This window comes from Ictalurus punctatus, chromosome 6 (genome assembly GCF_001660625.3).
Source record: "Ictalurus punctatus breed USDA103 chromosome 6, Coco_2.0, whole genome shotgun sequence".
In the NCBI taxonomy this organism is placed as follows: domain Eukaryota; kingdom Metazoa; phylum Chordata; class Actinopteri; order Siluriformes; family Ictaluridae; genus Ictalurus; species Ictalurus punctatus.
Window position 1 is genome coordinate 30063162 of NC_030421.2, and position 14505 is coordinate 30077666.

The window sequence follows — 14505 nt, forward strand, 5'->3', positions numbered from 1 at the left end:
ATAGACTGATAATAAAAAATACCATATAATGTTGCTAATCAATGATAAGTAGGCATGTGGGACTCATGAATTGATATTTAGTTAATGGGGTTTAGTTTCAATGTGTAATTTGCAAATGTGAATTATCTAAGTTCTAAAACTACCTGAAGGTGAAGCTGTAATGTGGTTTTAGTTTTAGTTAGTAAAAAAAAAAAAAAATCAGAGGATATTTCCATAACTGATTAACTTGCAGTGAGCTCAGTCAAACACACCTCTAACTCAACATGAAATGTAGAGTGTTTTTGTCTATTTCCATTTGTTTCTTTTAGCAGATTTTGAGTAACCTGATGAATGTATTTGAGAGTAATAAGAGGTAGCTCATATGCATGTGACATGTAAATAAGGGATTAATTGACAGAAGATTGTGTCCACGTAGCTGAAGCTGACTCATTAATTGCCTCAAATTCATGAATTACAATCAAACTGCCACAATTTAGATTCATACATTCATAAGTCATACTGTGTGCTCAAATCTGTGCTTGTTTCTATACAACTTAGATGAATAAGGGCCAATGAGCATAAAATAGAATGTCAAGTTTTAGAATTGATGAGAAAATGAACCGAAGCAAATGTAGAATGAATTAGTAAATAAATAAATTAATACATAAAGTGTACCCTTTATGCAATTGGTAAATGTAGTAGCAAATAAAATGAATTTTTACCTGCACCCTGTTTGAGCAATTCTGTAGCTGGGTTTACTGGAGTGGTAACTTCTGTTGTCTCCTCATTGGGGTCTACAAAACACACCATAAAAGAAAATTCATGGTAAGCTTTGTGCCTTGCATGCAATATGCATGCAACAAAATATACAGAAACAGGGATGTGTATGTTCTCTAACTAATCAGAGAAAGCTGTCTCTGAATATCTGCATGGAACAGCTAAACAGTATATGTCAAGTCTATTTCCTTGTTTGACCTTTTTTGTTTTTGGCAAACCCAGATGATGCGGCTGACAAGTATCACCACATCAGGGTTATGGCTTTTAATGGGTATATAACATTTTCAGAGATGAGCAAAAATACATCAAAATGTGTAGTGATACATAATACAAAGTACCCAAAGACCTTCAAAAAATGTGTATAGTAATTTAAATAATAGTATTTTTTGAGAATACCAAAATACATTTTAAGGGGGACATATGAGCTGTAATGTCATCTTGGGGTTGTCTTTCGTTGCTGTCGGTTCTGTCTTTGTGTTCATGGTCTCTGTAATTGTTTGATTTTTGCCTTAATGTTTTGCTGCCTGTTCATAGTTCTTGTTTTGTGTATTGTTTTATTTTGACACTCAGTGTTGCTATAAACAGCTCTGCCTACAATCTTACATCCAGGTTTCAATCTAGCATTTGTTAGCTACTAAGAAGTATATAAATAATAATTATGGATCTGGCATTACTGAAACAAAGTCTTTTAAATACTTATTGAACATCCGGGAAATACACATCATATTTTCCTCATGCACATGTCCTTATTGAACATCCCATCCCAGATTTAGACACCCTTTACTGTTATAATAACCTCCACTCATGTGGATCTAAAGCCTATCCCAGGAAAACTGAGAGCAAAGTGGGATTACTCTCTGGATGGGATGTCCTGCACACTCATTCACACCAGAGGAAACTGACGTGGGGAGAATATGCAAAACTCCACAATAAGCAGTAACCAGTATTTACACTGGTAGTATTTTATAAATACTTTTATGAGAATATAATAATAAATAAATAAAATAATTTATTCTATATAAATCCAATGCAAATTGCAATACAGTATTCTGTATTTCAAATAAGTCTGACAATTTAAGTACACCACTGTGGATACTCAGCTAGAAAAGGAAGAAAATTAATTACTTCTTGTCAGATATGTGCTATGATTTCTCACTTTCCTGCAGGGAATTTACACTCTGTTGAGTTCTTGCAAACTGTTCGAGAGGGTAGAGTTGGGCAGCTTGTAGGCTCTTGCCCCACATTCCTCTCACACCTGCATGGCATAGAGAAGTTGGCAGAGGTAGAGAACCAGCTGCAATGGCTCTAAATTCACCTCAGGTGTTTACACCAGCATAGAGGAAATAGATCACTTGGACGGTGGCGATCAGCAAGTCTGAGATCATTTTAAACACACAAACACATACAGACATGAGCACACAACTCAAAACTCTTACCTTTTGTGGGTATGACCAGTTTGCAGGGCAGAGCCAGTGGAGTGATGGAGTGCTGGTACACTAATGCAGATAGGCAGCCTGAATACAGACACATACAAACTTGAAATTATATTTATGAGAGCAGAAATCAGAGATGGGCATGCTTTACATGACAAACTCCATAACTGGGTTATATGTTGAACCTCTGCCATGCAATACATCATGTAAACAGTCAATCCAGGCTGAGTGGCTTTCCCACTAACAAGCTGGAATGACAGCATTGGCACATGGGTAGACCTCAGTGTCAAACCTTTCACTAAACTTGGGCCTCATTTATCAAGCTCGATACAAACTGATTTCTTTGTAAATAAATAAGTCGGACTAAATTTTCATGAATACCATATATATATATATATATATATATATATGTATATATATATATATATATATATATATATTTATGTATGTATGTATGTATGTATGTATGTATGTATGTATGTATATAGATATGGTATTAATGGAAAATCCAGTCAGTCCAGAGAGCTCCTGAGACTGTGTAAAAGTACAGTTAGTTATGAGTTACTTCAATTTTATATTGTGGATGATGCTGTCAGGTTTAAAACCGCTCATTTATTTCAATTGCACACAAATTTTATGAAAGTTTCATGAAACATGGTTGATCCATATTATTAAATTGAAAGAAAGCAATCCAAAACAAGTCAACAAGACAAATATGACTAGCCATTCAGTTAGAATAAATTAAATGGCACACTATAAAAGGAGGAGTTACTGTGAATTTAAACCACGCCATTTTCCTCAACATGCACACATAAGTACAAAGAAAGTCAGCTTTACTGAATCTTTTTTAAATCTTAAATTTTTTTTAATGAAAACATTCATTCTTTCGGAAAAGGCAGCACCAAAGAGAACTACAAACAAAACACATTTTATTCCTAATGTAAACCGAGAACAAGCATTCACACAAAAAAAAGTCCTGATTGTTGAATTAACTCATATAATCGAGCTGGACTTGTATAAACACTATAGGTGTCGATTCAGCATGAGGGGATTTTGCTGTGTGGTATGAAAAATAAAACCTGATTGGTAGTCAAAAACTAATTTATCTTGCATACATGTTATTATCAGTTTATAAATTGTATGGGAGTTAAAAAAAGATCAATAACAACATTCCCATGTAAGAGGCTACCTTGTCTGGGCCTCATGTCTAAATGTGTATTTGGGACAGGGCCTGCCTCAGCATGTGTGAGACTTGGCAGAGCCTCTACCCAGACCTAGAGCAAGAGAGGATGAGAAAAGTCCAGACAGGTATATATCTAATGGCACTGCCAGCCTTCAGCCACACCTGTTCTTTACCTCGCATGTCCCAATTTTCCTCGCTTACTCATAATAAAAATACACTTATGTAATGTCTGTTTTGTGTTGTATGTTATGTAATGCCTCACCTAACAGGATATTTCAGAGCTTACATAAGCAGTCCAACCCATGTTATTGTTATTGCAGTGCAAGAGAGGCACTACGTAGTGCAAAAAGCATTTAGCCTTCACTGTGGCAAAATCATCTCGCAATGTAGCAAGCGGACTAAATTAGAGACAAGCCCTTTGAACTGTATTAAGTGATTTAAATTGATTATGGCACTATAGTTAGAAGTCTTTATGGAGCAGTGAGCCTCATGAATCCTGATGTTAGTTTTATATTTTTAAATTTTAATTTTAACTCAGATCAACAAAAAATCACAACAGGTCTGGACTATAAATCAACATACTTAGCATATTAGTATATGCTGTGTGAATGAAAATAGACTGACCAAAGTAGGGCTCATTAGGACATCCCTTCAGCTTCACACCCTTTGGACTCGTCTCAATCAAGAAGTGTCGAACCAGCTCATTGGTGATGTCACCTGGAACACCCATATAATCATTGTAAACAAATTGATTGAAATATTACAGTTTGTTTAGTAATTAAATGACCACTACTGGTTAGTGAAATATCAACAGCTAGTTCTGACAATAAAAGCATTTCCACCAAAAGAACGTCAAAAAAACAATGCCTTTCAACACAAGGAATTTGGCCATGTTTCAACTACAAAAGTTTACAAAATTTCTCTCAAGAACTTCTCAAAAACTATTGCAACCAGGGAAGTTTTTTTTTATTCCTGGGTAACTCGACATTTAAACAATTTGTTTATCTAACAAGCACTCACTAAAGCTTGTTTATATCAGAAGTGGTGCCGCATGAACAGCAAAGTTTTTGTGATGCTGTTGTCTATTTTAAAGTTAAAAATAAAATATGTTAACCTTCTCAAGCTTCTTGCCATTTGTTGTATTATAGCACTTACTGAGTCTTAAGATTCAAGATTCAAGAACTTCTCATAGATGCTGCAATAGGTTTCAAATTAAAGATAAATAATAACAAATACAATAAGAACAATGTTATAAATTTTGTTATGGTAATATTTATCATATTCCTACAGAGACCATATTAACTTGTTTGAGATATTCATGCAATATTGTGCAAGTTATTACACAACACTGAACCAAGTAACAACATGGCATAAAATTATGTGAAATAATGATAATTATTACTATTTTAAAATAATAGTTTTGATGCATGCAGTATCTGTGCAATTCTCATCCAGACTAGTTCTGTAAATCCTTAGCTCCTCTAATGGTCATGTAAACTCTGTAGAAACATGCCTAGCGAGAGAAGCACTATCTTGACTCAAGCCTACAACAATAGCCTTAAGGGTGTCTTCTAATTCTCTCTGAACATCAGGCATGCATGAACCTCAGAGCAGCTGTGCTGAAAGAGAAGCTGTGTTGAAAGCTATCTTCAGTTTCAATCCTAATCCTACACTGAATCATATTTAAGTGTGTGTGGACAGGAGCTGTTGATCAGATGCTGAGAGCTAAATTATGGGTTGAAGTACAATCAGAGTGTCTTTCTAGAATCATTTACACACATAGATTAGACACATGGATAGTTCCCACAGACCCCCTTAGAGAAGTGTCACAATATCAATTTTATTAAGAGTGTGTTGATAGAAGGTAAGTGAATTGCATGGCCTAAGGGCAGAGTGTCAAACTGTTTCCATAGCTTGCTATGGTTATTACTCTGTCAAATACCTTTTTTAGGTGGCTGCACTGTAGGAGGTGGGGAGGCCACTTTCATGGCCAGACCATAGGCACCCCTGAAGGAGTGGCTGTCTCGGATGATGAAGGCTCCTGGCTCTCTCTCCTTCAGGATATTAATAGCTGGAAAAAGGATCAAGAACAAGAGATGGGATTGTTTTAATTCCATTAATCACAATAAACAGTTCCATGCAGACTGTTTAAACCAGGAACAACCTGAGCGCCATTCCTCCTTAATCTTCTTACTTGTGAGATTAGATTTGGAGCTACATATTGCATATATATATGTCTATAAGTAACAGAAATACTCTATAGATATCACATTTTCTAAATTATGAAGTGCAGCAGATGTTCACAAAGCTTAACCAAAAGCAGATGCAATGCCCCCCAGGAACTGACATCATAATAACCTTATAAAACATGGTCAGTGAGGACAGTAAAATTGTTTAAATGGGTTATATATTCCTCATGTCTTTATCTAAACATAGATCAAACAGACACTTATACCAACACACAAAAACACACATGCCAAGACCTTACCTTGCTCTCTGGAGATGTCTGGTTTATACCAAAACTTGGAAGTATCTTGGACAAACTTTACATTCATCCTGGTCTCTGGGCTTCCATCTACAAAATAGGAGACAGAATTTGACAGAATTTTCTAAACTATTCACCCATAAACATTAACTCTCTCAGTTTGAAGGAAAAAAATGGAAATAAGCATACAAGCAAACACACTCAAACCTGCTCAGGATATTGCAGCGCAGTCACATTCTCTGGATAAAGTTATGAATTTATTCTTAAGAGAATACATTCTACACAGGACTCAAGACATCCTTTCCATGTATTTGTACCTCTTCAAATGAACTGTTACTACTACCTACTGAACAATAGGCAAGTTGTACAACCACTAAGTCCAAAAACCAACTAGTGAATACCAAAAAACATAAGTTGTCCTTTTTGTCAAAGGCTTTTAGTAATGTGATATGTATACCTATTTGAATTGTATTGAACTGTGTTGTCTGATATTTATTTAAACTGATATTTATTTGACTTGCTAGTTTAGGCTAGGTCTCACTTAAATGTACCAAACATCTTAATTTATGTACTTGTGTGTCATGCAGTGATGTTTTAATAAACATGGAAACTTGACCTTGAACTATCAGGCAGCTAGAGATTATATTAAGTCTTAATTATAAATATATTGTTTAAACATTGTTTAGTTTATTGTTACACATAGAAACAGCAAACTCAGACAGATACATAAATGACAGAACTAAAATATGCCCCGGGGCTGCCTACAGATAAACACATGCATCTCTTAACGTTTGTGTTCAATTGTTGAAGTGTCTTCAAGAAGTAAACAGTGACCAGCAATAAATAACAATCTACTTACTAGAGTTAGTGACATTTTTAAAAACCCTTACCAAGCATGCTGAGTTTGGAGAAATCTGGAAGTGTATGGAAGAAGTGCACACTTGGAGTGCTCCCTCCACTGGACATGGGTGATGACACCTTTCCATTGACGGTGCTGTAGGAGGGTACACCATTTGGACGTTCGCCACTCGACATGCGCCTTTTCTCAGGCAGCTGCGGCTGCCTGAAGCTATCAGAGTAGGAAGCAGGTGAGACAGGGAAGGATGGAGTGGAGGGTGGATGGTAGCCTGATGAGCTGCTCTGGCGTGAAAGGGCACCATGTCTCTCGTCTGGTGTGGTGTACCCACTGTGCATTGGGTGTCTGTCCAGGCTGGGGCTTCCATGGGACATCTGAGTGACAGAGGGGTGGCGTCCCAGGATCGGGCTGCTCTGGCCAGGGTGGGTGAGTGATGTCTGCCTGCTTAACACTGGACTGATCTGACTGGGCTGGATGGTAGACTGGGTGAGGGATGGCGGATACCCAATTGAGGGGCTTTGAAGACCTTGTCTGCTCAAAGTGGGGCTGCTCTGTGTGCCCTGGCTTACAGGCATCTGTCTGGTCGGCACTGGACTGCTTTGGTTGGGCTGAATCATGGGCTGAGCAAGAGATGGCTGGTACCCACTTTGGAAACCTTGTCTGCTCAGGATGGGGCTGCTCTGTGTGCCCTGACTAATAGGCATCTGTCTACTCAGCATTGGGCTACTTTGTGTCGCCTGTGAAACCATGCCATGCCTTGAAGTCACTGGGCTGCCAGCTGCTCCAGGCTGATAACCATTAGCTGGAGAAGGCTGGTGGCTGAGAATGGGACCATCATGATTGGCCAGTCTTTGCTGGTGGACAGGAATGGATGATGTGTCAGTGGATATGGTGTGGTGATGTATGCCAGGGCTGACAGGCATTGGTTGGCTACCAATGGTGCTCATCTGAACATGCTCTTGAGGGGAGGAATTAATATCAGGAGTGATAAAGTTGCCTGAAATGCTGCCAGGTGTTTGGAAGGAAGGATAGGATGGAGTTGGTGTGTGTGAAGTGCTCTGGGATGGCAAAGAGCGGAAACCAGAGTCTCCCACCCCATCAGATGGTGTACTTAGGCCCACTCTGCTATCCACCATGACATGCTCTCTGAAACAAGAATAACCACTGTATTAGAAATGTAAGGTCATAATCATTGCCTGAAGTTTGTGTCCATTGCATAAGTCTATATTGATGCTTGATTTTCTACAGGTGGGAACATATCCAAGATGATACCACTGACAAGTGGCCTTGGCTTACTTCAAAACTTGAAAGGTATGATATTCTAGATAGCAAAATACAACACTGATGTCTTCTCACCGCTCTGGTCTTTGCACAGGGCTGCTGGAGGACAGTGGGGGGTTAAAGGGAAGAGAAGCTCCCCTGGCCAAACTGCCACTCTCAAAAGTAGGAGACACAGGACTGGATGGCTGCCCTCCAGCCACTGCTGCTGAACGAGCAACAGACGCCACATAGCTCCGGGGCTCTGCAAGCACACACAGATATTGTCAACTGCTCCTAACAATCAATGAAGAATTTACTGTGTGTGCTGTTTTTAAAAAGGACTTGCTACATATTTTGACACCCAACTGCTAAAGTGAGACGCACATCTCTATTAAAGATACATGCTGTTATTACCAAAATGAAGCATTGGTCATTCTTATTAATTCCAGCACCTTCACTAAAGACATCAAAGTAAATAAATATATACTCAATGTGGAAAGCATTTGATTCTACAAATGGAAACTATGACAAACATTTTCAAGTAGATGATAAATGGGCATGGTCTGGAATTGAATAAGAGGCAAGACTGTTGGTTAAATCAAAGAATATGATCATGAGAATAAATAGGAGACTCTTTATTAGTGCTAAGCTCTTACCTTCCTCTTCCTCACTCTCTGTACCATGTAACATAGATGACGGCCAGGGTGAAAATTAGACAAAAATACACAGAGAGAAAGTTTGGATGAAAGAAGATAGTTTAGAAAGAGGGTGAGGAGATTAAAAAGAAAAAGTAAGATTTAACAAAAGTGAATTATATTTGACTAGAGAAGAATAGTAACAATATTATACTAACAATTATTACAGACAGAAAAAGAACCAAAGAAAGAAAGAAGGGTTCGAATGTGTCACTCTAAAGGAAGCATTAGCCCTAACTTGCTTGAAAACAGAGCTAAAACTAGCAGTGCGTGAGACTTTTGGACTCAGTTACAAGGAGGCAGTTTCTTAAGCCAGTCAGCCAAGTTAAACAGCTCTCCCGACACACTTCTGTTATCATTCAGTCTGTTTAAGCCCCACATACCTAACCTCACTGACTTCTCAAAGTGAAATCAAAAGGAACCCTGAACTCTAAAAGGGAATTTATTCATTTTTTGTACTTTTCCAGGTCTCCTCATAATCTTATGTGGTTGATATTGGCTGTTTTGATACTGAGGTCAAAAAAGCACCATGTCTTTGAACACTGTTTTTACACATTTTCCTAGCAATAAAGCTTTCCCTTCTTTTCTCAGGCATACAAGCACACACACAGGTTACAATTAAGCCAACATAACCACGTGTGTAATGTAAAGACTAGTCCTTTTATGAGCTCAATGTTTGAGAAAGTAAGGTCAAGATGCTTGTAAAAGTGAAATGGGAGTTCAATTTAATATACTGCAGAGGAGATGGATTTTGTTTTATTAGCAACTCATAAAGACCTTAAAGGCTGGTGATATTCGAATTGACTTTCTGTTTCATGTGTATTTGCTTACCTGAACCTGTCTGGTTGAGATGGATGTCAGCTGGGTTGTGTGGCTTCAGACCCAGGAAGGACAGTGGTGTTTTAGCCAGACCTGGAGGAGAACGGCCTGAGAGAGAAAGAAGACACAGAGGTTAGCGTACAGCTCAGAACTGGGCAGGTCATCGACAGCACAGATCTGTATGTACACACACGGCATTAGCAGAGGAATATAAGCAGCTCATTGGCTGTGTTATGATGTCTGATTCCTAATTCAATCAAAACTTTATTAATATATTTATTACTTTAGCAAAAAAGTGGATAGTCTAAAAATCTAAAACATACAGATCCAGAGCTGTTCAGATGACATATTTTCAAATGAGAAGGTACAGTATTTACAGTACACTGAAAAATCTGGGGATGGTGCAAGTGTCTCATGCTAAGTGGCTAGGCCATGCAAGTGTTTCATTCAAAATGTGAATGCTGTAGATGAAACACTTTCTGCCAAGTTGTTCTGACAGAATGAACACATCATGCAGACAACCAAACACTCAAATATAAATGAACTGAATCTGAATCCAGCTTCACACATTTGTACACAGAACAAGTGATGGTAACACTTTATTTGCGTAATCCACCGTAGACACTCTACAGTCAATAAACTATCAGTATCAGCTTATCAACTAATTCTAAAAAAAAAAAAAAATAAAAATGCAGCAACACTTGATTGCTGATTTTGACATTTAGATGATAATCTGTACACACTCGATAGTTATGTAGTCTGGCTACAGAACCCTGATTTTAGTGTATCTTACCAAGCACTAAAAAATTACTGCAGCAGAACTAATTACTGTGTGGAAATAATGGCTGTAGAATGAAAAAAAATGAAAAAAGAATGAAAAAAATCCATTGTAGGCAAGGATTTTTATGTAGCTGGACCTTCACAAATATTAAGCTAAATAACCCTGATATATAAACTATTAACTTTTTCTGTGTATTTGTCCAATTTATAGCTCCTGGTGTATATTATTAGCAATCATTGTTACTATTGACATCCTATTTCCATCATTGGCCTCAACTGATACATTTTAAGACATATTGTTTAAAGGCAGTTAAACATTATTGTCATGTTAGTAAGAGTCAGCTGAAAGCCTGCTTCACTGTTAGTTAGAGATGACCTTTAGAATGTCTACATTGGACTATCAAGAAAAAGGTGTGTCTCATAAACAATATCAGTGAATAGTGTAGACCAGCAAAACAAGACTGCGAAGACAAAATAATTAAGATTAATTAAAAACAAAACACTCATGCAGACAATACAACACTATGGACCAGATTGCGTGTGGTAGAAATTTAGGGCCAATCTCCACATGCATGCCTTTTGAAGCGGTGTGCTGTTAAGTTTGGACATTGGCCATGAGGTCTGGGGCAAATTTAACACTGGGACACAGTGGGGTCTTGGACAGTTCGTGCACATCCTCCACTTACCAAAGAATTCCATACAATTCTTTGTTTGACAGCCCAAATCGCTCAACATGAGAGGGAAAGGGGAAGGGAGGGAAGTAGTGGGGTAGTGGAAGACTCAAAGATCCTCTGGTTTACTGCAGGAGAAGGGGGCCGTAGTGATGCTGCTGCTTTCAAATGATTTTCAAAGCAAGTGAGCTTCTTTACCACTGACCAGAAAAGACAACCAATGCTGTCTCTTACTCCGCACAAATGCAAACATGCCTGCTTTAAAAGCTCTCATAGGTTATGTGTTTTCTGTTTAGAATGCTTCTAACATTAATCTGCATGAAGTGTTGAAAAGCAAAATGCATACTATATATCTCTGGTTAATCCATCATATGTCTGAATAGTCCTATTTTTCATATACATATACCAATACAGTAGTGTGTGCTGTCAAGCTTCATTTTGGTGAGCCATGACAGCAGTACTCTAGAGCATGTCCTGGTTTCTGATGAGCATAAAGCAGCTTTGTGGGTAAAATTTCAAACATAGCAGTGGGGATTGAATCGATTTCAGACAGCATGTCTGGTAAGAAAAAATGCAGCACTGAGCCAAATAAAACAGAGCAGGTCGAGAGTGCATGGAAGATGCTCAGGTCTGATCAAGGAGACCTTGCAAAGGGCCTTTTATGTAGAAGCTGAAGTGGAAGGGATGCAAGAGCAGAATGAAGTAATAGGTGATTAAAAGTGAGCTATTCTGGTTCCTCATAATGGGATCAGCCTATAAATATGAGAGTTGGACGACCTTCAGGACTCACACATGCATCTGAAAATAGCTGGTGACAACAGTTTATGAAACATGTGGGGTTGCTGGGAAAAAGGAGAGAACTAGGAGCTTTTTTCTTAGCATTTAGGTGTCAATGAGCCAACACAATATCTATGTTTGCCAGTAATTGACCACAGAAAGCAGATCATGGAAACTGAGCACAAATTCTCACATCTGCAGCCTTGGCTCATCTGTTAATAATGTTTATATTATACCCTCAAGACAGGACTGCAATTAGCTGTTTGACATAGTGTAGCCTGGGGTTTGCTTGTAGAAAGTGTGTCAATATTGCTCTACCCATAATGAATCTTGTAGAGAAAGAAGAAAAGTAGAGGCGCATTATGACACTCAATCAACATTGCTGTATATAAAGAAGATCTACTTACTACATAACCTATCACACATAAAACTTTCTTTAGATGTCACCATCAAAGTTATCTGAACCTAATATGCATAATGTCAGAACAACATAAAAAAGATGAAGTTTGGCATATTTTGAATATTGACACTATCTAAGCTGGCTCTTTAAGAAACATGCTCATAATGTAGTATGTTCTCAGTGATTAAGCTCACTATGAAATATATTCTAGCAAAGTGAGCTATCTAAGAAAAGATCGCCTGATCTCTACGGCACCCTCCTCCTTCAGTTGGGAAACTTACACAGGTTGAAGTAAGGGGTTTGTGGCGAGACAGGGAATGCAGGGGTTTGGGGGAGGACCTCACCGCCCACAGATGCTGGAGGGCTCACTGGACTCCCATCCATCTCTTCAAATGCTTCCCTGTAACTGTGCATTTGTCCCTAGAGGAGCATATGACAGGTGAACACACATATACACAAACAAACACCCATACACATCATATTATATATGATAAATGAAGTATAAATTTGAATATCCAAAAGTTATCTTAAAAATCAAAAGGACATCACGGCTTTAGTAGACCACTGAGTCTACCTCCTTTGGCCGGCCCCCCGGGTTTAAAGCAATGGTATTAGCCAGTTCTGGTGAAATGCAGCGAATGGGGGAGCGGACTCGAGTAGGGCTGTCATCGCAGGACTGTCCCTCACTGCTAGTCCGGTGTCGACCTGGTCCTGAGCCTTCATCCATTGATGCCTCATGAGATTTTACCCCTGGCAAACCGTGCAATAACCACAGAGACACTTAATCAGTCCAATTTATTTTAGCTAATAGTAATACAAGAACATTCACTGTCCTTTAGACATAATCCAGTTTCACAAATGTGTATATATGAACTGGCAATGACCTTTAAAGGTTTTACTTTTTCACAAAGGCTGTGAATCCTTATGTACATGTCCTTTTTTTTTTTTTTTTTTTTTTTTTTAATACATTTGCAAAGATTTGAAACAAACTTCTTTCACGTTGTCATTATGGGGTATTGTTTGTAGAATTGAGGAAAATAATTAATTTAATCCATTTTGGAATAAGGCTGTAACATAACAAAATGTGGAAAAGGTGAAGCGCTGTGAATACTTTCCGGATGCACTGTATTCCCACTTCCTTTTCAACACTACTGAAAAAGGCTGACTTTTTTATCTGAACAACTAAGGGAAAAAGTGATGCACGTAAACAAGTAAATCAGTATTGTGAAATCTAGGCAATTTAAAATTCTGTTCTTGTATTTCAGATCAATTCCTTCACTCAACTGGACTGTAGTCCAACCCAGCTGGCTTCAAAACAGCTCACATTCCTGGTTTCATCTGACTGCAACCCTGCCTAGAGTGGGGTGTGCACAAACACACCCTGGTGTGAAAACGAGAGGTTTGGAAACCAGGCAACAGTCAGAGCAAAATATTTACCACTTTTCTCAGTGATGAAGTGAGTATCAGGTTGTGTCAGGAAATCCAAGCCATAGAATGGACAACAATGGACATTAGGAGAGCTCACAGAGCTGCCAAACCTCTAGTGCCATAAGTTCCTCCTGTAATCTAAAACAACCCTAGCAGTTTGGTTGTGAGTCCAAAATCAGTGAGCTCAATTTACATAGATCGCTGGTTCTGAACTCGCTGGCCTGTAAAGTGTGAAGACAGTCCTAGGGAAAATTTAGGAATTACAGACAACTTAAAGCTAAGAAGGGCTAAGTTAAATATGTTGTGGAGTGGAGAACCCTTGACATATATGGGTAGATTACGGAAACAAAACCTGAGACAACCTCTTGGTGTCAAGTAATATCCCAACTGAATGACATATAGAACTGTCCATCTGCAGGATATCACAGTTTGTATCTACTCATGTTGCTAGAGAAATGTCATAACACAAAGGTCCCAGATTTATTGACATGGGAGTAGAAGCCATGTTCAGAAAGGATCTGGATCTAGGCCCAGCTCCCACGATCTGCAAAGGTGCAGAGTCACATTCTCCAGCGTCATCTCACTTTGGGCCATTTTATGTACACGCAATGCAGATGAATTAAGCACAGCTGTGCATGCCAAACACTGCAACTGTTTCCTCAGCAACTGCCTATGCGTAATGCATTCAAGCTGATTCAATGGAGAACCCTGGACCTTTGTCCTGCTCATCTTCAAATGATGTATGCAAGAGCCACTGGAGAGGGAAAGTGACATTTTTTTCTTTTTCATTCACTTCTAGAAGTATAAAAGAGCTTGTCACAGGAATGTGTTATCTGAGGCAAGGCCTGAAAGGGTCGTAGCCTATTTTAGGCCATTGTGGAGTCTATACTGGAGTAAATGTGAGTCGGAAGAAGTCCCAGACTGGGAACAGAAGCTGGCATCTGGCTACTGTATGCTGCCTT

At 38.6% G+C, this 14505-nt stretch overlaps 1 protein-coding gene across 10 annotated transcripts in view; it reads right to left on the reverse strand.

Moving 5' to 3' along the window:
• The window catches only part of tns1b (tensin 1b), a 192986-nt gene that overhangs the window by 9112 nt on the left and 169369 nt on the right, over nt 1-14505 (reverse strand). For all 10 annotated transcript variants that reach the window (XM_047155880.2, XM_047155873.2, XM_047155874.2 and 7 more), the window contains 11 exons: nt 12690-12865; nt 12397-12535; nt 9500-9595; nt 8630-8647; nt 8070-8235; nt 6748-7859; nt 5861-5947; nt 5315-5443; nt 3997-4089; nt 2193-2270; nt 702-773 (listed from right to left, as the gene is read on the reverse strand). In XM_047155880.2, the coding sequence (XP_047011836.1) occupies nt 702-773; nt 2193-2270; nt 3997-4089; nt 5315-5443; nt 5861-5947; nt 6748-7859; nt 8070-8235; nt 8630-8647; nt 9500-9595; nt 12397-12535; nt 12690-12865 (2166 nt within the window). The remainder of the gene's footprint in view (nt 1-701; nt 774-2192; nt 2271-3996; nt 4090-5314; nt 5444-5860; nt 5948-6747; nt 7860-8069; nt 8236-8629; nt 8648-9499; nt 9596-12396; nt 12536-12689; nt 12866-14505) is intronic.